Consider the following 26,627-nt stretch of genomic DNA (forward strand, 5'->3'; position numbering starts at 1 on the left):
AGTTGAAATGTAATTGCAAAGTTACTTATAGTCATTCAAATGTCTGTTGGGAAGCATCAAAAATAAAGAGAAAGTAGATATTAAGCAGACAGTCTACTAATATTTTAATTAGTTAGTTGATATGTAGTTACAGAGTTAATTATAGTTATGAGAATGTCTGAAGTGAACCATGCAAAAACATTCACGTATGTATAAAAAAGGCAATGCGTGTTGTGACGAAAACACATCAGATGCTTTCACAGCTTTGATTATAATGGGAATACGTTTTGATGCATCACACCACATATACTCTATAGACTCCTATACGTATTCAAAAGCACACAATAACACACACACACGCAGATTGGGTTTCATAGTTGACTGTGTTCTACTTCCTCTGCAGTGCAATTGAAAACAACAGATGCGTGAACTCATAGAAACAGACTTTACCAGTACACAACTGACTGGCACACATGAACTACATTCTGTGCGCGGGAAAAACGAGTCCCCCCAAACTCTCCCACGTGCCCCAGTTCTGTTCAATTATGCAGAGAGAACTAAATATTTATTGTCGCTGTGATGTTGTCCAGGTGGCTGTTGACAGGTGGCATATGAGCTAATCTGAGAGAACAAGGGGACTTTTTGCTCCTATTGTGGTTCTCTTGATCCAGGATTACACCGAAACACCACGATATTCAAACTACCACACTCCACGACCACCGCGTCCATCAGCTGATTAATTTCAATACAATTTTCATTGAAGACATAATAGCATTTTTTTCCCCTCCCCTCAACCCTTTTCAATCAACAAATTAAAAATATAAACCACTTTTATCTTTATTTAACACTAAGCTGAAATCGGATCACAGGACAGATGCGTGAACGCCAACCATCATTCACTGATGGTCTATTGTAATATTTTTCATAGATAATGTGTTAACTTTGATCTATTGAATCAAAGTCAGTTGGTAAGCATTTTGGAAAAAATGATAAATAAGAAAATACATCTAAACTGAGCTATTTGTGGTTTCGTCGTGTGCTTTTCAAACGCAGTCATGGCTCACACTTGAACCTAATGAGTGGCTACTAAGTTTTATATTGCTATCAAATCACACTTCCTGAAAGTATTAACATAGGATAATAATTTTGGCAGGAGCAGTAGCATGATTTAACACGGCCATATTTTCTCTCATGCCACCTGAACGCTACTTAATAAATCTGCCCTCAGTAATTCTCCTGCTGTCGTCCAGCAATATTCACCTCCAGCTGGTCAGTGCAGTAACCCAGCACAGAACTTTGAAGGACATCTGTAGACTAATACATGGCTGTATTCATGTAAGGGGACCACCTATGATCCATATGTATGGCATAGATTCAAAAGGGTGCTGGAAACATTCCTCAGAGATGCTCTTCTGCAGACCTCGGCTGTAAAGAGTGGTTATTTGAGTTGCTTTCTATCAGCCCGAACCAGTCTGGCAATTCTCCTCTGACCTCTGTGATCATTTTCACACACAGAACTGCCGCGCACTGGATATTTAGTTTTTTTTTCCTGACTATTCTCTGTAAACCCTAGAGATGGTTGTGTGTGAAAATCCCAGAAGAACAGCCGTTTCTAAAATACTCAGACCAGCCTGCCTGGCACCAACAACCATGCCACGTCCAAAGTCACTTAAATCATCTTTCATTTCCCATTCTGATGCTCAGTTTGAACTTCAGTAGATTGTCTTAACCATGTCCACACGCCTAAATGCATTGAGTTGCTGCCATGTGATTGGATGATTAGATATTTGCGTTAACGAACAGTTGAATAGGTGTACCTAATAAAGTGGCCAGTGATTAAGTGTATATATATATATTATTTTTCTTTTTAATTGATTAATCGGTAACCGTATTCTGTGTTATTATGCACATAACAACTTTATATGATTATATATGCTATACAGAGCCAGTGATAAAATGTCTATTTCATATAATATGACGTTATGTTCTCTATTGTAGCTCTAGTGGGGATTTCACATTAGTGTACCTGTTAAAAAACAACAATAGAAGAGCATTGATTGTCGTCTAGGCCAAGCATTTGCTCTGCTCGCACAATAAAGGTCCACCGCCACCAAAAAAAAAGAGAGAGAGTCATTTGCAAATGCTCTGATTATATGGGTTGTATAATGCAAACAATTTGGCTGATTACTTCCAATTGATTTGTCTTAGCGAGAATCAGATCAAGCCAGTGACCGCATAACTGTACTTCACCGTATTAATTTCCCAATGCAGTATTCAGCCAGCTTAAGACAAAGCCAAATCTGCCATTATGACCTGTATTGTTTTTTTTTTTTAAACACAGCTACCTGCTTACAGTGTGTTGCTTAACGCCCATCGTAATACGCCGATACGATATCCCTAAATGATTAAAGTACAGCCGCTGCTAATCTCAGGGATGGAGGATGGCAGTAGGACTTCCCAGTACACTGTTCTCTCAGATTAGTGATGATGAGGGTCTTTTAGCTCTGCGATCGAAAAGTAAAATATATACTTCTATATAAATACACAGAAGTCCACAGTATTCAGCTCATAAATTGACTTCATACATATTTACCTCAAAACGAGTGTACTGACTGCCAAGAAACCACAAATAATACCAGTAGTAACTCAAGAAGTAAAGCTAGCATTAACACAGCTAATGCGTACGTGTGAATACACTAGGGATGCACCAATAATACAATTCTGGCTGATAAGCTTATAATTATTTTCATGTTGATGATATACAACTGATGAATGGACTTAATTAAAATTGTATACTGTCGGAACCGATACCATTGTGGGCACCTTTCCCATTCCACTCTTCCCACACTGTTACTGTCTATCTATATACTATCTCAATAAAGGGATACATTATCACAAAAATGTAAACTAATTGGTATATGTATATATATAAAAACACACACAAAAAAAAGTTTTAAATGCTACAAGTGAAGTTAGGTATACACATTATAAACATTATGTACAGTGAAAAATACAACATTTATGAAAAATGTTTATTAATTTTTTTTGATAAAGATTACATTTAATGCAATTATTAGTGTTTTTAAATATATACTTTAAAGGAAAATGTAGATGACGGCAAAGGTAATCTAAATGTAAAAATATAGGAAATGAGCATGCACAATTAATAAGTAAAAAAATTAAAAATAATATCACATCCCTAATTTACATAATATATTTGTCATCATATTTTGTTCCAGTATTGGTCGATATTAGGACTTTTTTTCTTAAGAATTTATTTTTAAATAGATTTTAAAGAAATTAATTGCATGACATGCCCATCAATTATTCACATGATTTAAATCTCAGTCTCAAAATTCAATATATTGTTTGTTTTATTTTATATTATTGAACATAAACCCACTTGACTACAGTTCACAGCAATCCATTGTGCAATCGCCTTTGTCAGTCTGTGTTTGTTGATGGGCAAAATACAAAAGAAAATGATCTAGTCATCTTTATCAGCCAGAATGTCTTCATGTGTGTTTACAGACTCACCTGGCTATTGATATCGGCGTTATTCTGCAAGAGTAGAGACACCAGGTCTTTGTGGCCCCTATCACACGCCCAGTGCAGGAGAGCTCGGCCCTGAAACACAAAAATCATTTATTACGATAAAAGAAAAGAAAAAAAATCATGGTGGATGCAAATGCAAAATCTCTGTGCAGACATTTAAAAAATTTCGGTTCGTTTTTTTTCTGCAGACAATGCATAATATGTCTTTTAGTCAATCTATGGAGTTCGATCCCATAATTCAATCCCTTACTCTGATTTAGATACAGTTATTTAATAAACTCTCTTTCTGGCTTTGATTCAGAGCATAAAAATGAGCACCAGCCAAGAGGCGTGTAGAATATTCAATAACCGCCCGTATTTGCGATGGACCTCTGCAGCCCGAAACCATAGACGTGTCTGCAGACCACGCAACCTATGGGTCGACTCCTTCAGATGGATGAATCCCTCTTCACCCCTAACACATTCATTTATTCCCTTTTGTTATGCGGACCTCTATAAAGTTAACTTCACAATAGATTTCTCTCCTCCAGAAAAAATAAATTATGCACAACAATTTATAACTCAGAGCCTTTAGACCCAACTATTTAACGACGTGCTGACAGGATGAGTTCTTCTCTGGCCACCGTGCAAGCGAGAGAGAAGGGCATTGTGGGAGGGAAAGATCCTGGGCGCTCCAGAAACAAATTGCAGTGGGACGGGAGACTCTTTAGCGGTGATTGATGTGGTTCTGGGGACAAAAAGAGAGTAGACCCTTGATCACCAGCGCCGCCCCCCAGGGCTGAAGCCGCTTGTGCCTATCAAGCCTGCAGAGTTCATTTTTCAGTGAAGGCCAATTAGATAAAGCCAACTCCTTAAGTCGTAATCCATGGCTGAAATTATATTGATCTCCACTGCTGCATGTTAAAATTGATATTTATGAGGGAGTCTGAAGCCTTACACCACAAACATTTCTTTTTTTTTTGGAGCGGAGGGTGTCCCCTGGACTGTTTGTCAAATTTTCATCAGAGATATAGCCAAACATTTTTCTTTTCTCCCACTCTGCTCCCAAGACAAACAATTCTCTGGATCCACAGCGCTTGAATAATAAAAAAAAAGTATCATGGTGCTATTATCACGGTACCATGATAACACCATAGCTTTTAGACATTTGAATCATGGTAATATTCATATATTGTATATAAATATGGTAATTATTCAGTACCATAGTATATTTCCATATTACCATCTGATACATAATGCTGCACTACTTTGTCTTTATCATGTCTACAAAGTCTTTCTCAAACACTTAATTGCATTACACAAAACATCCAAAATTGTAGTGGTTTCCACAGCTAGAACTGCTACATATTTGACCATTTCATATATACTTTTATCATAGCTGTGCAATTACGATGTGCTTTCTATGGAATCCTGTTTCTGCCTCAGAAAATAAAATAAAAGTTAATTGCAAGAAAAAGTTGAAATTAAGAAAAGTCACATTGTGAAAGTTGCAAAAAACTAAGTTGCAATGGCAAAACAAAAGGTCACATTGCGAGTTATAAAGACATGATTATAATAAAAATTAGGCCAGTTTGAGGTTAGTAAAAAATTATTTAAAGAAAATAATACTTCTATTCAGCAAGAAAGCATTAAATTGAACAAAAATGACAGTAGAGACATTTATAATGTTACAAAAGACGGTTCTTTTGAACTTTCTATTCATCATAGAATCCCCCAAAAAAGAAATTCCACTACAATATTCAGAAGTGCTACTCTTTTCAATATTGATAGTAATAAGGAATGTTTCTTAAGCACAAAATCAGCATTTTGATTTCTGAAGGATCATGTGACACCGAAGCCTGGAGTAATGATGCTGAAAATTCACACAGAAATAAATTACATTTTAAAATATATTCAAATAGAAGTTATTTTAAATTGTAATAATATTTCTTAAAGACCCTTAACTGTGTACACATTGTTATTAAAGCATATTTACCAAGAACATCAATCTCTTGAAATTCTGACCAGATGTGAATAATAAAGAAAGTGCTATAATCATCCTTGCATTGACAGTCTCAGCAAAGATAGCCAAGACGTGGAAAACCCTACATCCTCTTCTTCAATTTCCATCCAACCAAGCGGAAGAGCTCTAGAAACCGTAAAGATCTAGAAATCCCACTGATTACACCTTCCTGTCCCGTGTGAGGGCTCTGGATTAAGTGTGACAGGCATGGACTCTACTGCGGGGCGGTGCATTGAACAGGGCTCAGTGCAGATGAATAGGAAACCTCTTGCTTTACAATGTCCTTGCCAAAGAGGGTGGAGAGCTGCCGGCTCAATTGCCTGTAATTGATGGGGCAGCTCCAGCACAAACAGAGAGAGAAAAGGAAAGCAAGAAATTCTTGGGACATTTGCACAAATGAGTCCGGCCCTCTTTTGTTCAGGCGGAGGGGCTCGTGCCTGTTGGAGGCGTGTGTAGACACACAGGGTCATTTAAGACATCACAATTACAATAAGAAAGAAAAAACACGAAACACCATTGCAAAGCATAACAAAGCGGCAGAAAAACATTTAAATTCACACTGAAAAGCTCTCACTATGCTTATATTTTCAGATATAAATGCATGGGTTAGAATGCTATTGTTTTCATTTAACATTATCTGATTGAGAAATAAATTATTTTATAAAAATACTATGTGGTGGTCGGGAATGAGATGGAAATGATCATGGTACTTTGAAATATACTGTGGTTCTACTGAATGATCTTTTTTTTTACATCGTGTTTTATAAATGGTACTCCAAGAATATCATGGTTTAACATTTGTGCAGTGGGCCCAAAAGACAGAGACCACTAGTGAGAATACTTAAATAAATAAAAATTCAATGTTAATACCATTGTTTTTCATATTATTAGAGCAATGATGGAAAATTTTCATAAATTTCCCACATTGAAAATAAACAAATCTCACTAATAACGTTTAAGTTTAAGATAGTCAATGTCTTTAATAATATAATATAATAGAAATTGATAAATTAAATTACATTTTTTTAAACATTTGGACCTCACTGTACATGTCCAAATACAATATTTTCTATCTGAGCCTACATTTATAAATAACGTTATTCTTATTATTATAAGTGAAGGCCCACAAATATCTAAACGAGATAAAAAAACAAAGCAGTTTTTCAGTCAGTGCATTTAATCAGTCTTTTCTCAGATTGAAAAACACACACAGACAAGCCGGAATAATCACGTCCACCTTTGGGGGTGTCCATGGTTATGCAGTCCATTCTCAACCATTTCTCCAGCAGTGAAGTGTAAAGCGTGTGGTACCTCCCCCAGGTCCCAGCACCCCTCTGCCCACAATCCACTATCATCCCACCTGAATAACTCAAAGTTTCCCAGTTCCCTATTGTCATCATGACTGAGATTATTCCCCCACTGCCCCGCACCCAGTTGCACGTGTACATTAAGGGTAATGTATTTGACCCCTGTAGAGACGGGCCGACCTGTAGGAGGTCAAATGGCAGCTATGAAGCTCATCTCAGCCCAAATTAAACCACTGGCAACAGCCTCCGCTGAAAACATCAAATGGCATTATGTTCAGAGCAGAGTGCGTACCGCGTACATCACATCTTAATGCTGCAGTGAGTTAGAGAGTGTGTTTAGGGCTTCAGGCTAGAAGCAAGGGCTTGTTTCTCACAGGTGTGACCTTGAGGATGTAGCGCAAGCATTGGTGGAAGATCACAGAAAAATCAAGCCAAGGGAGGCAGTGTGTCCTCCAAAAAAACTGGATGAGAAAATAATCGATGTGACAAAAATAAAACAACGCAAATATTACAAAATGTGACATTAAAAAGTGTAAAAGTCATTCGTTTTTAGAAAGTAAAAACTGTCCAATAGCGACACCCACAGGTAAAGTTACAGTGGGAATCTTGCCTCCCATGAGCCCATTGAGTTTTAACAGACCCCCAAAGTGTGCGGTGAGTTTGATGGGGGGGTGGGGGGGGGGGGGTAATTGAGAATGAATGGGGGGAAAGTCACGTGAGAGGAGGCAATGCCTCCATTGCGATATGATTGTATATGATCGGATATGATTGGTTCGTGGAATAAATCCCGCCTCTTGTTTACGTGTGCGGTCTGAATGAAGACAATGATGGGTTAATGGGAAGACTAATTAAAATTAAGTAAACAACTCAGCCACCTGAGCCAAAATCAAACTTGAAATGGTCTGAAAACATGATGACTGTGGGGGGTTTTAGTGAGCAATCAGCTTTGTGAAATTACACTTCGTGTCTGTGACCAGTGTATACGCTTTATGGCTGCTGAAAATAAGTTGACCATTAAAAAGCTGAACATTAGTTCACAAATAATATGTATTGTTTAAATTGTTTCTGACTTGTTATTATTTTGGAATAAATGTAAAAATGCAATAAAAAACTAACTTGATGAAATGTATACTTGATTTATTAAATAGAACATTACATAGTTAGTGTAAAAATACTAAATAGAACTGTATTTGGTCTTTCCTTTTATGTAATGTTTTTTTAACCAGGAAAATTAAGTGTAACAGGGACATAAATTTACATACATATATATATATATAAATAATGTGAGGACTTTGCCTCCTCATTTTAAAACACACACACATTATATATATATATATATATATATATAATTACATGAAAGTTATTCATTGCATGAGAAAAAAAAATGGATCGAGAAGGGAAGCCTGATTCAAACACACACCTGCACACTATAGACATAGGCTATGCCACAGCTACAACAAAAAAGCGCATTGATTATAATAAATATCATCATTTAAAATATTCCACCAGTTTTCTTCTCTAATTCACATCCCCATGTAAATCAGTGTGGTTGGGCCTGAAAGTCTACACACCAGATTTCAATTCATCAGTGCCCTCTATTGGTTCATCTGTTGAACCGCACTAGCGAGACAAACAATGGTGGACTGACAAAGGCTGCCATCTGGCCGACCTGATGGTGAGCCAACTGGTTCCCCACTTTCAGAATTGGAGTGCTGAAAGAAATGAAACGGGCCAGTTGGTCACGGTGATGTATGAATAAAAATGGGATGAGAGGATGAATGGTGCATCCAGTGACCTTTGGAGTTTTAGCCGTGTGGGAAATACAGAGGACTGATCTCTTTACATGGATGGAGAGAGAGAGAGTAGGGTGAAAAAGCTGGTTGCGGTTCACAAGGTCCCTACACACTGAACAGGGAATATTCACTTTACTTGTGTAAATAAATTTAAATAATTATACAGTCAAAAGTTGACGATTTTCTTATAAATGTTTTTGAAAGAAGTCTTTTATGTTCAACAAGGCTGCATGTTTTGATAGAAAATACAGTAAAACAGTAATATTGTGAAATATGATTACAAATTAAAATAACCATTTTCTATTTTAATATGTTTTAAAATGTAATTTTTTCCTGTGATGGAGAAGCTGAATTTTCAGCATCAATACTCCAGTCTTCAGTGTCACATGATCCTTCAGAATTCAGTCTAATATGCTGTTAAATGCTTAATTTTTAGTATTTAAAAAATGTAATCATTTATAAAAAATACTACTACATTTATAAAATGTATAAATATAAGAAAAAGCCAACCTCTTCGTCCCTTGAGTTCACGTCCACTTTCTTGGAGCTGATGGCCTTGCTGACGTGTTCGATGTTGTTCTCTCGACAGTAGTCGAAAATATTTTTGTCCTCTTCCCTGAAGTAAAACACAACAAAAAAGAAAATACCCTGAAATTTTTTCAAGCAATAATAAACAGAGCAATTCCAAGAGGCTCCTCGCACACCAAATGATGACACAAAACCTTTTACGAAATGTCATAGAAATTAATTAAAAGAACATCTGATGAAATAGCATTAAATCATAGTAAGGAAATAATAAACCAATAGTCTATTCTTAACGTTACATAACCAGGGTAAAAGTTGTCGCTAGAAAATCTGAATCTTTTAAATATATATGACTGAGTAATGATCCAAGATAATGCCAGGCTAAACAGGGCCAAACTGATGCGCACAGGTGCAGCATGCCGCAAAAAAATCATGTTACTGGCATGGTCACATGCCCATCCACCTCAGTGGCACATTCTCAGGAGGCTGGCGCTCACCACAGCAGTTTTAATTATTTTCCTCTCTAATCACCTTGTGGCATTTGGGCCGAACCAGGCAGGGCAGAGCAAGAGATCGAGAGACAGAAAGAAAAAGGGTTATAGGGGACGAGGTACAGTTGGTTGGAGAAATCTCATTAAGAGATTTACCCCTGCCCCTCTTGCCCATGCAGGATGGCAGATTAATTGCATTTGGAGCCCTATTGTGTGGCCGCCCCTCACTCTCATTACAGGGGGCAGGGCAGATGAGACTAGCAGTGGACGGGACCTCCGTGCCTGAGAGAGAGACAGGAAATACAGGCTGGCAAACTTTAAATGAAGTGATTTCTGAGACTGAATCAGTCAGAGTATTCCTAATACATAGAATCAACAGACTGATACAAAATAGAAATATTAAATATATACACACAGTGGTAGTCTGATACCAACAGAATAAATGCATTCATTTTGTGCAAAACTTGATGCATCAGGGAAGGTGCCAGTCTAATCTAATCTAGAATAGAATATAGAATAGAAAAGAGAGTTGCAGTAATCTAACCGAGAAGTAATAAATGCATAAACAAAGCCATATCTAAAGTTTTATAGGTTAAAAATCTTGTAATTTTAAGAAAAGAAAAAAAAAAACCTGTGTGCTAGTCAAGACTTGACATCGTTCGTTTCGGCACATTCATAGAGATTTAATAGTTGGAAAGACACCCTACAACACAATGAATTACTTACAGTAGGACAAAAACATTTATTGTAGTTTCCACAAATAAGGTTCAAAAAATATTTTTTTTTTGTTTTATTAAAGTAGGCAAAATTGATTTAAAAAAAAATGTCACAATGGATAAGAGGGTTGTAAATTTATCCTACATTTGGTGATTTTTTTAAATTGACGTTAAATATACAAAATGTATTAATTAGTAACTACTAATGTTAGAATGGGTACAAGACAAGTGTTGTAAATTTATCCTACATTTTGTAATTTTTAAAATGAAAGTTAAATATGCAAAAATATATATATTTAAATAATAAATAAAATTCAAAGATTGCCATGCTAGATTGGGTAAAAGTGTATCCTACATTTCGTAATTTTCAAAACTACAGTTAAATATGCAGAATTGATCAAATTAAACAATAAATCTATCTATGGAAAAAACTATCAAGTCAAAATGAGAAACATGGTTGTAAATTTAGCCTAAATTAAACTAGTTTGTAACATGAAAATCATTTTTATTTTATTGTATTCATGAAGGTTACCTTTTGTGACAGGCCCAAATCAGAATTTTATGGGGTAAACAAAAAATATTGGTGTTTAAAATTAGCTACAACATCTTGCTCTTACATTTATCTAATATAATAGTTTGTCTAACATATCAAATAATTCTCTGAACAAATTCAATAACATATCTGTACTTTAAAAAAACGAAAGCAAAAAAGTTATGGGACACTAACGTCCACCGTATTCATGGAAATGGCTTATGCCCATATATGCGTGCACTAAACCTGGCCTTATCTCACTCATAGTAAATAAGGATGAATATGTGAGTGTTTGTGGTCTCACCGTGACCCAGTGTGTCTGTGCCATGTGGGCATCATCCGTCTCCCGGGGCAACTAATCAATAAAACTGCTCATTCGTCAGACTGATGCTGGCCTGTGCTCCTAAAGCCCGAGTACACACACGCACATAAGCCCACGCTTACACCTGATTAATGGCCCACTGATAAACGACATGGCATCAGCGATGCCGCTGAGCATTCTGGGAAGGTCACTGGCTACTCTGTCATTCCACAACGCTTGATCAACGTTTTCTGACTAGTGAGAGACCAAACAAAAGAACTATGTCCATGTTTTCACAAACAGACCTCAATGCAGATTATACAGGGGAATCTTAAAAGACTAAAACATAGATATTAAAATATAATAACTCAAAAGTTTACTGCCTGAATCCATACTTGCAGGCAATGTTAAAGGGATAGTCCGAAAAATTTTACCTTTGGTTCCCATTGAGTTTCATTGTCTTTTAGTCCATACAATGGAACTGAAACTGTTTGGTTAGCAGCAACAATCTTCAAAATATTATCTTTTATGTTCCACAGAAGAAAGGCCTACATGTTTGTAACGACATGAGTAAATGATGACAGAATTTTCATTTTTTGGGTGGACTATCCCTTTAACATCATCAATCAGTGACGAGCAGAGCTGACACATACACACTGCCCTCCAAAATAGCCCGATATTCTGAAACTGACACCTCTGCTCCCATCAATCAGATCAGATCAATCTGATTCATCTCTCTCCAAGGCGTCACAGAACAACTCGTCTATCATGCATTCTACAGTGAACGAAGCTTCCTCATTCATGACTACAGCAGAAGCACAAGATTATGCAACTTGGGCAGATCAATCGGCTGTTGTTTCTCAAGTGAGTTTGAGCAACAACAAAAAAAAAATAAAAAAAATAATGAGATGGTCCTGGAGTTACAGGTCATCTGGTTTTGCAATCGGGCAATGCAGAATCCATTAAGACGCTCTAATCAAATGCTAACGAGAGGTTTGAATATGCAGGAGGGCTCTCAATCACAGAGCTTGGAAATTGGAACGCAGTGAAGCAGTCTGCATGGCGGTCTGATTGGGTCACGCCCGAAATGGGACGCTCAGCGAGCGACAAATGGGAGGAGAGGAGGGGGAACGGGATGTTAATTGCCTCTTTGCTCTTCCGTCCCCAATGAACGACTCGCATTCTCCAGGGACACGTCAACTTGGGGAACGAACCCCTGTTGTATTGATACTTCCATATATTTCTTTATCCATCCATGCCTGGATCCATTTTACATTCCTATCATTGATATAATCATAAAAAAAAGTAATTATACTCCAGTGCTTCCTAAGGCCTCTTCACCCCCTGTGCTTGCATACTAATACTGTTAATTTAAGAGGTAAAACCATGTGAATTCAGCCCTTAATTTGTTTCGTTGGAAGAAGCACCGGGGCGTCTGGTATCCATGAGTTCCTTGAGCAGGAAAATGAATCATGCATCACTGATGCAAGAGTGATCACTGGATCAAATAAAAAAAATTACAATAAAATAATCATATTCATTAGCAAGACTTGTTACCTTATTTTTTCCTCCTGGTATAGAGAGCTAACCGCTGGCCCACCGAATCCAGTTCTATTATATCCTCCCCTTCGCTCCGACGACTAAAAAAAAAAGAAACAGAAAACTGTCACAATGCCCACAAGTGAAGCCTAGAGATCCATTTAAATGTCTTAAACATCTGAAAAGCCACAAAACTGAAGTGAAATCCTTCGCCTGCTGAACAAACAGGACATGAAACTATATAAAAAGACAGAAACACAACAGTAGCAGTAGTCACTCTCAGTTTAGTTTACAAGAGAAAGGTACAATACGCCTCCATCGAGCTCAAATATGACAGAAATCTGGCAGGACATTGCACACGTTGCTAGACTTGACGGGGTTTGTATATTTGACATTGTTATATTCACTTTTCTTCCTTTTTTAACAGACAGCACAGCACTTGGCAACAGCAAGAGGGCGAGCACAAAGGACTCTGGATATTCAACCACTGGTGGAAGTCGCTGAGGAAAAGATTAAAATTGCTTTGTGCAGCCAGCCAGCTCTATTATACAGCAATTTGAATTCAATGACTTCAAAATATTACAGTTCAGGGCAGAAAAGTGCTGCATCTGCACTTCTGTTTGAATAGCAGGCTTGTATTAAAATACCGTAAATTTGTGCTCTTTTTTTCTTCTTCTCCACAGCAGGTGCGCGTAAACAACAGAAGTGCACAGGAGGTCAGCAACAAGCTATTGTCTCTCCTCCCTCGCCAGGGCTCTTTCTCTACCTTGTAATGGAGCTGCCTGCCTTCTTTTTAACACACTAACACAATCAGATCATTCGGAAAAGGTGGGGAATTTGTTTATGTGCTTTTGTGCTGGTCTAGATGGCAGTCAGACTGGGTTACTTGCAGTAGTATCAATGAAGGGGGATGTATCTGCTCTGACATGTGGATTATGGGTAAAAAGCAGGAAGATAGATAGATAGATAGATAGATAGATAGATAGATAGATAGATAGATAGATAGATAGATAGATAGATAGATAGATAGATAGATAGATAGATAGATAGATATTTTATTTATAGGTGGAGTTGGTCTGTATAAATAATTTTGAATGTATTAATTTCCCTCCTCTTTTCTTACACAGAGTGATAGGTAATGTTCCAGAAAGAGAGAAAAAGGCAATAAGTTGGAGACATGTTGCAGGCTGGACTTAAACCTGCATCACCCACATAAGCACCACGACTCAAAATGTCTGCAGCAAGTGATGTGAATGTGAACCACTCAAAAGGATTGCATTGCATAATTGTTGAGGAAATATATCATGAATATGAATAACACATCTACAGCTCCAATAGAAAAAAATTATAATAATTTTGTAACTCTGTTTCTGATATCTTTTGAGAATAATCAGAAAAAAACTAGGGGGTTACGACCTGTTTCAGGAGTGCACAACCACAACAACTGCACAATCAGAGACTGCCCTCTTCTGGACATGTTATTCAGTAATGCAGTAACATTACAGCACAGATCCACTTACTAGAAGAATGGCTTATTTATTTGCATTATAAAAAATAATAATACTGATTAATGTCATGCTTTATTTGCAAGCAATAAATCCATCTCCAAGTTGACAAGTGACAATCTTTCAAAACAATACTATGCAAATCTGTTAATACATCATTTATATACGTGGACTAATTTTATCGCAAAAGACCAAAGAAAAACCTTCTTTTACATCCCCTTATGCAATTGCCCCTACAGTAAGTTTAATATTTACCTTCTCACTGCCTTCTGGATCCAGGGCATGTACACAGGTCACGTACTCCTGCATGGCCTGCCCTACACTCATGTCCCCCAGCTGTTTCCATGCTGACCTGTAAACAGGAAGCACTCTCTCAGACTTTAAAGATTAGATTTTTTTCTCTCTCAAAAAGCTCATATTGTTGGACACAAAGTGGATTTATATTTATTCATTTAGCGGATGGTTTTATCCAAAGACTAACAACTGAGAAAAATTACAAGCAATTTGTCATAAGAGCCAACAATATTCATAGTACTAATCAGGTGGCTGGAGTTATGATGACAACAAATGTCACTTTCAACTATGAAATGAGACCAAATCAAAATTCAGATTTAGCATGAAACATGACGTGTTAAGAGTCTTACCATTTTCTCTGACCCTCGAAATCGAAGAAACCAGGTTTAGCTGTATTGCACTTTCCAACTTTGACCTGTCAAACATAAATGTATAATATATTTACTTAATAAAATTACTGATAAATGCTCAAATAACTGATCCCAATGTCCAATGTTTCGACTCCATAACCAACAGGCACGGTCATCTGTCAGAGTTTACAAAACTTAGCATAGAAACCATAATTTACTTCAAAACACCATTACTAGTTATTTTTACTACATAGCATTTTGGGTAACTTTGTATTAGCCATCACTCATTGTTGAAAAAATATGGTAACGCTTTATTTTACAGTTTCCTTGTTACATACATGTACTTACCAGTAAAAACAGTAAAATATGCATAATTACACGAACTAAGCCTAAACCAAACCCTAATCCTACCCTAACCCTAGAGTAAGTACATGTTGTTAATTTATATGACCTATTACTCAGTCCTTAAATGTATAATTACACTGTAACAATGACACCTTCAAATAAAGTGTAACCAAAATTATACAAGTAAATAAAAAAACAATAAAATCACAAATATTCTCAACGCTTCGTATCGTGTTGCGAGAGATCTCGTTTAAATGTATTATGATTTTACAGTACCAGATATGTTAAAAACTAAAAGAAAAGACAAGTAGGCTCTGTTTACCTGTTTGAACCTGGCGTACAGATACAGCAGCTGCTCTCTGCTGGCTGTCTGGGCGAGATCTCTGACCCGGTCCGCTGCCACCTCGAACTCATTCTCCAGATCTGCGCCGTCTAATCGAAGCGCTGTGTCCCCAGAACCACAATCAAACTTCCCTAATCCGAAATCTGAATCCGAGTCGGATCCTCCACCGAGCGGCTCTCCGGTGTCAGGCCGGGCTGGATCAGTACCGGAGCCTGTCGCTGAGTCTGGGGAGGAGGACGGAGATCGGGACGCCATTGAAGATAACGAAGATGCCTTATAGGGGTAATCAACAATATCTGTGCCTTAATTATTATTAATTACTAATAAAACCAGCGCAGACAGTTGACTGCTACAGAACGTTATCCGTAATCCGATTCAGTCGGACTTGTTTTGAGAATTGGTCCGTGAGTTGTACGTCACAATAATAGGCACGAGTGCGTCCTGCGACCGGTTTTTAGGTCCTACCATTTTACAGTAGAGTAAACGTATGAAATTAAATCAAAATCAATATTGCAACCGTTCTCGAACTTTATAGACGCATAATCTACTATTACATCGATATATATAGATCTTGCTGTACTATATGATATAATATGAAGTATTGGCCATTGCAATCTCAAAGAACTTAGAACTCAGACAGAATTTCAAGTCAAACTCAGAAGGGCTACAAAAAATATAATTTACATTTACAACAAACTTTTCTTAGTGGTCCTTTCCTGATATTGATTTCTTCATTAGTTAGTATTTATGCGCAGATTTTTGCAATGCAAACATTGTCCACTAGATGGCACACAAATCACATTTTCCCAGGCGAATCTCTGTTATTCCTGCCAGTGTAATAACCCTTGCTCGTTAACTAATTGTTAGATTTTATAAAATATTTAATTTAACCATTTTTTAAAACTGTAATTTTGTATATACATTTATGGTTGGAGAACAGTAGTAGTCTGAAACTGTTGCCCAGAAGCTAACTTAGTCACCCCGGTGTGCTAAAATATTACAACATAAAGCTGTAGGCATAAATCAGCTCTCTATGGCCTTGAGTCAGCAAGCAATACATCAGTAAAATGTAAGTAAATAGGTTTAACATAAACACGAGTGAAGGGCACAGATGGCCTGCTGGATGTCTAATTTTAACTTTCTTTTTTTTATTGTGTATTTAAATCATTAATGTCATTTTAATCCTGATTATTATCTATCAATGAATAGGCTACATTGATATATTGTGTGATGTTTTTTGTACTTTTTGAAAGTGTTTATGCTCTCTTGTATGCTAAATATAGAGATAAGTAGGTCAGCTTGTTATAAAATGTCTATTTTTCCAAGAAATAAACCACCGCCATCAACCAAGTTGGGAAAGACTGTGTAGGCTAAATTATAGAATTTTGGCATAGCTATTATATCAATATATCATAATTATGTCATAAGCATGTGCATCATTATATTAATATAGCTATAATCATATTATAACAAATACAAATAATTGTCTAACCAATTGTCTATATATACACAAAATGTAAAAAAATGCAAGATTATAGGCTACTTATTAAAAATGTAATTGTTTTTACAGCTTCTTCACTATTAAGATATTCAATATAATATTTATTCATGACTTAACAGACCATGCTCAATCATTTTAGTCTAAAATGCAAGAGCTGTTTTAACTGAAAGTACCTTGCACTAACTTAAAATATGTCAGTGCCATTGTTTTGTCTCAAGCTGCACACCAGTAATGTTTTTTTTTTTCTAAGCCACATCAACAAAAGTTACTTAAATGTTAAGTCTTACTTAATCTTTCTGTGAAACCAGGCTTTAGAATACAACAATAACAAAAAGTTTTTTTTCTTTCTAAATGATTAAGCCAAAGAGCATGATTAATCACAAACAACAAGCATATTTGTAAATGCGCCTCGCGGCGGTGCGCGGTGACGCACATGCGTCTTTCACTCACTCAGCGCGCGCTGATGGCGGACAACAGCTTCTTCACAAACGCCCAGAGAGTCTGGAGAGAGAAAGTCACTCCCAGATTCGCCCGCACCGGGGCTGTAGCGCTGTCATTCAGGCACCTGTTTTGGGGAGTCGGACGAGGTTTCTTTTAGTCCCTAAGTTGCGGGTTTTACTTTGAACGGGGTAATATGTGGGACCGGGGAATAGTGGACTGTGATAGACCGGACTTGATTTAGACATAGCGGAAAGCAACGCAACGCATGAGGCTCCGTAACTTAGTGACAGAAATAACAAAAGCCCCAAAGAAGCCGCTGCCCGACCCGAGGATATTATTATAGCCCGACTGTGGATATCTGCTCCTCCAGCATGAAGTTTGCGGAGCACCTGTCCGCCCATATTACTCCAGAATGGAGGAAACAATATATTCAATACGAGGTGAGAGATTTATGTATGAATTTTACATGGTGCATGTAGTCCGTATAGTTGCGTCCTAGTCTAGAGATTGAGAAGCAACTCCGAGGTTCCACAAGCTGTTCAGATTTGCGGAGCAAAACTTCAACAGATTGTTTGATATGAATAGTGTAAATATTAGTGTAAATATTATGTGGAAGCAAAGAAAGATGGGTTTCAGGCTTAAGTTAAATGACCTGCATGTATATAAAAAAAAAAATGTATCAGACATAAGGTGGACTGGTGGAGCAATGATGTTTCTGGAAAATAATGAATTGCTAAATTCACTTTTTTTTTGTCATTTTTGTATTGAATCACAATACACAGCCTACTACATGAATCATGATCATTTCATAATTATTTGTCTCTTCAGGGTCTTATATTAATGAGGGACCCTTTTGCAGCTTTTACATCTGGACAATTTTATTTATGTTTGTATATATTAATGTTTTTTGTTCCTTTTTCAAATTTCAGTTATTGATTTTATTCTGGTTTCTTGACACTCTCACACGTCTGGAGCATTGCCAATCACCTGCCTGCACATTTGGCACAAAGAAGAATCACTTAAATTAATAATAATAATAAACAACTTCCTATATAATACATTATGTTTTAATATAACAGAATTGTAACGTTATATTAAGCGAACTCGCCTATTCTTCCGTTGTTATTTTATTTCTTATTGTTTTGGAATTAAGCCAGAAAGGTCATTTTATGTAATTAGCTTGCTCGCCCACTTTACGTCTGCAATCTGCATCAATTCATTTGCTGAGTGTCGGAGTTCAAAGTATTTCTGCTGAGAAATACTTTCTTTCTTTCTTTCTTTCTTTCTTTCTTTCTTTCTTTCTTTCTTTCTTTCTTTCTTTCTTTCTTTCTTTCTTTCTTTTTACAGCTGCATATAATGTTTATACAGTAAATTGATAATCATGATTTCTGATTATTCTTATTAAATATAAAATAATATAGCATTAAAAATAGCAAGTCATTTATGCATAATTTCCACAACATAAAGTAGGTTTAATAATGCAAAAACAAAAGGTTATTCTTCATTAACAAAAGGTTAAATACAGCTTCAGTCCATGGTTTCCAAGGTTTCCATCCACCATTAGTTTTATGAATTATGAACAAAGGAAAGAGAGAGATCCACGGTACATCCATCGCTAAATCTAACATGCCCCACTGTCAAGCCTCAGCTTTAGGAGGGTGTAATTCTGCCTAAAATAAAACAATTTCATTCTCAATTAAAATTAATCAGAAGAACATTCTCAATAAAAATGAATTGAGGAATTATTATTATTATTATTATTTGTAGTGACTATTAGTGACTGTCATGTAATTAGTTTTGATCTTCTTCTGTTTTTTGACACCTGAACAGCGGATGGAAAAATGTTGAACTGGTCATTCAAACTGTTGAATAATGAAGGATTTCAAGCCAGATTTGAATCTCATGTTGATTTATTTATTGTTTCTGTGCTGTGAAATTATTGACTGCAGAGTTAGACAATAAATCAATGGTATTTGTTGTGTGATGGTGGATGGTCAGGGCTTCAGCATGCGTCTTGGCGCAAAGCAGGAGAAATCCTTTGTCTGGAGCACTGAATCTGTAATCAGACGGAGAACCCAGGCAAACGTGAACAACTGCGACTATTTTAAACAAAATGCCTTTATCCGGTCTATTCTGTAGTAATTCTTTGTTTTCACATAGTTTGGCAGATTGATTAGTCTTTGACTATTTAATAGAAAATACAGATATTCTCAGGTGATTTAGTGGCATGGTGCCTCTATATCTGTTGCATCTGTTTTGCGTAAGATTGATTAATCTCAGTTGTTTTTCCAAAGGGACTTTCACCATCAAACCTGCAGTTACTGGCCGCATGTGCCAATTTGCATGTGTGAACGGACTGCAGTGAGATTCCAGCTTGATCTGTCAAGGACGAGACAAAGGACTCAAGGAAAAATAGTTTAATTCATAATGTTCAGCCTGTCATTTGACACTACCAGGGAATGTTAAATGGATCTAAACTGTGTTTATACCGTTTATGTGACACAGATAGATGATTAGCAATATCCTTTCCAGCACTGTACAGCCTTATCAATGAACTGTCAGGCTCTATTTTTTACATGCAGTGACAGATTGCGCTGTAGTGAGAGTCTAAGCTCTGATTTACAAGATGAAGACGAACATCTTTTTACAGCCACATTTAATACAATGTGATACAGCTCTGTCTTATAGAGTTTATCCCAAAGAAAAGCCGAATTTATTAATGTTTGGTCATTGAAGTCCCTCTGTGAGCAGTTAAGCCATGATAACTATGGACTCGGTCTCTGCTCATGTATTGCTTTGCCGCCTGTGGCTGACAGCGCCACAGAAAGTCAATGTGAAGCAGCCGCACAGGCTCTGCGCAATAAAACTCAGTCCATAAACTGGCTTTAGCAACCTTACAAAGAATGAACTTCGTAAAGGGCCAAACTTCCTTACCAAGTCCTTTCTTTAAAACTTTGAACAAGACAAAATGTTTATTGTTTTTTAAAGGATGACCTTGAAAATATTCTGAAATATCAAGTGAATTACATGCTAAGATGGAAAGAGCATTGCAGTAGTAGAGGGGTGAAAGAAGGTTGATGAATCGTTTAGTCTTTCTGTTGATAAATTGACAAACTGATTGAGTGATAAATTAATTAGGATTCACACTTCGGGCTGTGCATATAAAATAGGTAAATCGCTTTTATTTGACTTTTAAGACTGACTAATGAGGGAGAAAGAGAGAGTGAGAAAGATGGTGTGTTTATGGGCGTTGCTAGGGTGTTGCTATGCAGTTACTAATATAGTGCAACAGTGCCCGCCCCCTTATTCAGCAGCGCTGGTTCCAGATTTTTTTTTAATTCATTTCTCCCATTAGGATTTTTAAAAATTCTTCATTTAAGTTATAAGCCATGAACCAAGCCAATCAGCTACGAGGTGAATCTACAAACTTTGATTTGAAGCAAAATAAATCAAACAAAAATACAGAGACAAACCTGTGTGTACTTTACGGCTTTAGTGAGAGAAAGAACTACAATCCTATGAAGCATTGGAAACAGCATAATCTAATTAAAACCGATGGAGGAGTATACCGTAAAATATTTATGAATATTCATTATACATAAAAACAATATATTTTAAGTTTATTGCAAAATATGCAAATATAGAGTATTTCAATATTTTGAAAGCATAGGGAGATTACATAATTTGCAGTGCTTCATGGGAGTGGGCGGAGCTAAAAAGCTATTTTGGAGGGTGTTGCTTTTTTAAACTCTCTGATTGGTCTGGTGTAATTTTCTGTACAGAATCATGGGTAATTTAGTTTTTCACCAGGAATTCTGCTGTTGAAATGATTTAAAAAAAAATAACAACCAGAAATAATGCAGGCTGACAGTTGAGCAGAAACAAATAGGCCTATGCATTAACAACCTTGTAGCTCACAGTATAGGTCTGTCTTTAAAGGTTTTAAGTTCTTGTTCAAAATCAATTTCCTTGTGGAGAAAATGAATGTGTGTTGCTATGTGGTTACTAGTGTGTTCTGGGCTGTTGCTAAGGCATTGTTAGGAAATATTGGGTTTTTGCAGATTGCAAAATCAGTGCAATCTGCACCCACAAATATTGTGAACCCTAAATATGAGTTTGATCCTTCCTTTAAAGTACATCTATAATATTTATTTTTCCTGTTTTAATGTCCGGTGGAAAATGTTAGGATGATCATTTGAGGTATAATTCATGTCTGAGGCAGGAAGTTTTTAAGCTTAAATGAATGTTTTTTTAGTAAATCACTAACCCTAAGTATGAGCAATATCTAGTGATACTTGCCTGTATATATAGAATATGTGGCTTGTTTTGAGCATGCATACAGTATATTCTTCAAAGCAGCAGGTCTGCTTACTGGCTGGGATGTATGGATCTTTGCTGGCTGACTTCACAGACCTGCTGTTCACACATGCACTGACACACACTTACACACACAGACACGTATACACACAGCGACTTGTGCTCCCTCTCCCACTGGGATGACATCTGCTGTCAGGCTCGCTGGACGCAAAGATCTGGCCAAATCTCACACAGACGCATGCACACATATATTTCTGAAGGAAGAGCAGATGTATGGTGCACATGTATCCTGGTTTCAGTTATTGGTTGTATAACTTGAATACTCCAGAGAGCACGTCTAGCCTTTGTGTCATCATCATCATCATCATTGCCATGGCAATGCAGCGATTCTCTTATTTCATTGGCTGACACACTGGCCAGGCTTTGACCTTGAGTGTGAGATTTGTTTATAGTGAAAAGAAGTCTTCATAGCATCCATACAGCCCTACATTAATTGTCTTGGTTAGCGTTCAGCTTGATCTATAGGGATGTCTTCCGCTTAGCAAATAAATGTTCTTGCGATTTGTCTTTTGTTCTGTCAAGATATGCATTTCAATTTATGCTATATATTGAGTGAGCAGTTCCCCGCACTGACATGAGCTTGTGAAAATCACCAGATAATGTTTCGCCCCCTGAGTGCTGATAAATGTTTTTGTGGGATACATCCGATAGATCTTTTTATTTGTTTATTTATTTAGAGAAGTGAGTCTGTAAAGAAGTTACCTTGTTTTAATCATGTAAAAAATATTATTTGGGTCATTCAATGTCAACTCAACCAGAAGTCCCTGGCTACATTTTGTTTTTATCCTTTTTTTTGTGGTGAAAGAAATACATAAACGAAGAAGAAATCCAAAATATTAAATGTCATAATTTTTCTGAGTAATTCACTGTTTTGTAGAGGGGGTCAAAATGACATTAGAAATATGGCAGCATCATTATTTTATTTGTACTCAGAGATGGGTAGGTCCATTACTAAAATCTGTTTACTTTAGTAACAAAAAAAGAAATAAAGAGAGAGGCAAATTGTTTTGATAGAGGGAAACAAGATACATTTCTAGTTTCAACATTATCTGTTGTTGAGACATTCCCCTTTAAATGCAATAAGTGTATCAGCTGTGTGCAAGTGAACCACATTTGGTTTTTGACCACTGAAAATGTGCACAATTTACTTATGGATCTCCATATCTCTGGGATTGAACCATATAGGGCATTTAAAAAATGAACATACCAAAAGAAATGTTTGTTAAAAAACAAAATATAAAAGAATATTAAGATATCTTAATTGAGTTATAGGCATGTAAACTTGGGGCAAAAAAAGTGTTTTTTCCATTTTTGAACAGTCACCAATGGCTTTCGTCATTTTTTTATGTGTCTCTTTCTTCAGAAAAAAAAAATCAAACATTTGTGCTGGGGAAGTTTCCAAAATTGTATTGATTTTTCATAGAAGGACCCATTTGATATGTTGAAATAGCTTGTGTACCTTTTACCTTTATGAAGTATTCCAATTAATTAATGCATGTGGAAGTAATTCAGATTAAAATGTAACTTTGCAATAAATGTACATTTTAACTTTAAGATGCTTTACACTTTTTTCATAATGCTGCATTATCTTGAATGAAACCGCACCCATTACTGAGAATAACCTTACTGACATCAAATGAAATGCATTCAAATTACTGAGGCAGCCCTAAAGGTGAATCTATCAACTTTGGAAATCTACCTTTGGGATATAGTTACATGTTTTCTGAAGAATCATTCAGATCATGCATAATTGTCCAGCGATTTTCATAATCTTCAAGGTTAATGACATGCTAACAGAAGTAGGTAACCATATTCCCAGAGAACTGAAAGACATTTCACACAAAGATTTTAATATTCATGTTTAAAGTCACAAAAGCATGCTAGATGGCCTTATAGCATATTAGAAGTACATTTGAAGTAACCTCAATTAGCTTACATATCCACCCAAGTGAACCATCTTTGCCATAACAAGTTGCTTTAATGGAGTGTGTGAGAATACTGTACATCATTGCCCCACTGACCTGTACCACAAGACTGTGATCTCATCATTATCGTATCTATTTTTCTGACACAGGCTTTCAAGGAGATGCTGTATGCGGCCCAGGACCAGGCCCCATCCATAGAAGGTAAGGAAAATCCCTTCTGAACATGTAACCGACCAAACCCTTTTTCCATCCCGTTCTCGTCCCCACCACCCTAGAACGAACTCGCTACTATAAATAGAGGACATTTCAGCACTGCCACATCTTTTGCAAGAGACAGTGGGGCAGCTCGGCATAGCTATAATTAATACATGAGGCGTGAGGGTGACGGGGTGTGGCGGGGAAATGGTTTATCTAAAGCACTGTCGCAAAGAAGTAAACAAAGTTCTTGGGTTTCAGGTCTTTTAGTCTCAAAGTGAGAATGTTGTTCTAGTACTTTTAAATTCATCTTTTTGCCTCCTATGTAGTGTATGCGTATATGAAGAGACGTTACTGATGATCTTTTGAAGTATTTTAGGAATCCGGTCCTCTAGCCAGTGTATCAGTTTTGCTGTTTTATGACTTGGTTTCATGTGGCGTTATTACATGGCAAAGCATGACACAACAGGCTTTGTGTGCTATGAAATGATATGATGTGAATTATAGTCTAAAGTGTCCTATGAGTCAGTTAACTGGGTCATGAGCAATAGGACAGTATATTTTGCCAGAAACAAGACTGAGCAAGCCATTAATAACAGTGCCAGACACCTGTAAAAGGTCCACACAGTTTAGCATCCATCTTTTGGGGAACTAAAAGCTAACAGGCCTCATGAGAGTGTGTGTGTGTGTGTGTGTGTGTGTGTGTGTGTGTGTGTGTGTGTGTGTGTGTGTGTGTGTGTGTGTGTGTGTGTGTGTGTGTGAGGTCCTGTCAAACTAAAGAAGAGATGTTCTTTCCAGTCAGTGCTTCTGAATGTCTCTGTCAGACTGTGTGTGTGTGTGTGTGTGTGTGTGTGTGTGTGTGTGTGTGTGTGTGTGTGTGTGTGTGTGTGTGTGTGTGTGTGTGTGTGTGTGTGTGTGTGTGTGTGTGTGTGTGTGTGTGTGTGTGTGTGTGTGTGTGTGTGTGTGTGTGTGTGTGGCAGGCCACTTTGACCTTGTTTTTGGAATTCAGGGTTCCGTTGAGGTGGGAAATGAAAGAAAAGTTGGCATGTCTGATCGTCAGGATAACAGATTTATTGTGTTGAAAACGTTTTGGGTGAAAAAGAGGGAAAGCCTGAGCTGAATATTAACTGGGCTTTGCTTACTGGCATACAAAATTATCTTTCCTGTATATAAACCCTGCTTTACATTACTTTAATACGGTACACAGGTTGCATGTGAATGTGATTTACTCAAAACAAACACATGAAGTTTTATTTTATATATTTATATTTATTATATATATATTGTGGCCAGAACCTTATATTTAGGCTGGACATTTTAATAAACCCCTTACCCAAAGTATTAAACTTCATCATTTCACTCATCCCACATAGTAGCATATTTTTTCTTTTTATCTGGATGATGATAAAATTAGTGATAAATTAGGGATGCACAATATATCAACACCTTATCGGTTTTATTTTTAATTTGTTGATATTGGATAGATACATTGATCAATATTCAATATAGAATTGTGCAAGCTTATGGCCTATTTTTCCTTTTTTTTTTTAAATACATTAAATTCACATTTAATATTTAAAAACGCTCATAATAACTTCCATAGTATTTTTTCCCCCAAAACTATGAAAGGCAATGGGGCACATGAACTGTTTGGTTACCAACATTCTTCAAAATATCTTCTTTTGTGTTCAGCAGAAGAAAGAAACTCATACAGGTTTGTATGGAGCCTCTAAAGGGACATGGTGGTGGGGAATTGAAAATGAGATTGGAAGAAAAATAATGAGCCAATGCTTTTGCATTCTCTTGCAAATGTTTTGCGTTCCCTAAGAAACTTTGCGTTCACTCTCTAAACCTTTTGAGCTCTTTGCGCATAAACCCAAAGTTTCTCTGCGGAACGCAAAAGTTTTTGCAAGGGAACACATCTCATCCATCTCATATTTTTTTCCTTCACCTTGTCCCTTTAGGGGCTCCGTAGGTTTGGATCAACTTGGGGGTGAGTAAATGAAGACAGCATTTTCATTTTTGGGTGAACTATCCCTTTAAGTAATATCTAAGAACCAGAACACATACCTTTAATACTTTTTACCTTTTAAATTCAAGTGGGAGATCAACTGAATAACTGTTGTGATGTCATGCAAGCACAGGATTAAGCTAAATCAAATCTTAATGGTAATGTGGCCAGCATATGGTATTGTAATGTCAGTGTCTAAACCCAGCAGATCAGAACTAATCCATAAAGATCAATGGCTTCCTCGCTTTCCCAGCATTCATTCAAAGCCTCACACAGTTTCCAGTATCGCCACAGCTGTGGTGCGGTCTCTTCTTTTCCTTTTTTAAACCGCTTTGATGTCCCTCTGTAGGGAAAGTGGATTGATGGAGAATGAAAGAGAGGAAAATAGAGCTGAAAAATAGACAGACTTATTGAAGCACCTGTCGTGTGGCTTTTATATTAAGTTTCATGTCTATCAAAACTCTTAAAGTGATTTGTGAGGCTTAACGCAGTAGTTTTTCACATACAGGATTGCAATGTCAAAGTCTGTTGAGATCAAGTGATGATTTTATTAAATAAACCTCCCCTGGAACACTAATTACCGCTGCTAGATTTACGAGG

General features: G+C 36.8%; 2 protein-coding genes across 2 annotated transcripts in view; one reads left to right on the forward strand and one right to left on the reverse strand.

Moving 5' to 3' along the window:
• acbd6 (acyl-CoA binding domain containing 6) overlaps nucleotides 1-16,019 on the reverse strand; it is a 32,315-nt gene extending 16,296 nt beyond the window's left edge. The window contains exons 1-6 of the mRNA XM_079638617.1: nucleotides 15,557-16,019; nucleotides 14,890-14,954; nucleotides 14,501-14,597; nucleotides 12,759-12,841; nucleotides 9,147-9,252; nucleotides 3,517-3,606 (exon numbers count right to left, since the gene is read on the reverse strand). Coding sequence (XP_079494743.1) covers nucleotides 3,517-3,606; nucleotides 9,147-9,252; nucleotides 12,759-12,841; nucleotides 14,501-14,597; nucleotides 14,890-14,954; nucleotides 15,557-15,832 — 717 coding nt within the window. The 5' untranslated portion in view covers nucleotides 15,833-16,019. The remainder of the gene's footprint in view (nucleotides 1-3,516; nucleotides 3,607-9,146; nucleotides 9,253-12,758; nucleotides 12,842-14,500; nucleotides 14,598-14,889; nucleotides 14,955-15,556) is intronic.
• Nucleotides 16,020-17,504: 1,485 nt separating this feature from the next.
• Nucleotides 17,505-26,627, forward strand: part of xpr1a (xenotropic and polytropic retrovirus receptor 1a) — a 69,649-nt gene continuing 60,526 nt past the window's right edge. Inside the window, exons 1-2 of the mRNA XM_079638616.1 lie at nucleotides 17,505-17,959; nucleotides 23,971-24,022. Of these exons, the coding sequence (XP_079494742.1) occupies nucleotides 17,891-17,959; nucleotides 23,971-24,022 (121 nt within the window). The 5' untranslated portion in view covers nucleotides 17,505-17,890. The remainder of the gene's footprint in view (nucleotides 17,960-23,970; nucleotides 24,023-26,627) is intronic.

Source organism: Phoxinus phoxinus, assembly GCF_949152265.1.
Source record: "Phoxinus phoxinus genome assembly, chromosome: 15".
NCBI classification, from domain to species: Eukaryota; Metazoa; Chordata; class Actinopteri; order Cypriniformes; family Leuciscidae; genus Phoxinus; species Phoxinus phoxinus.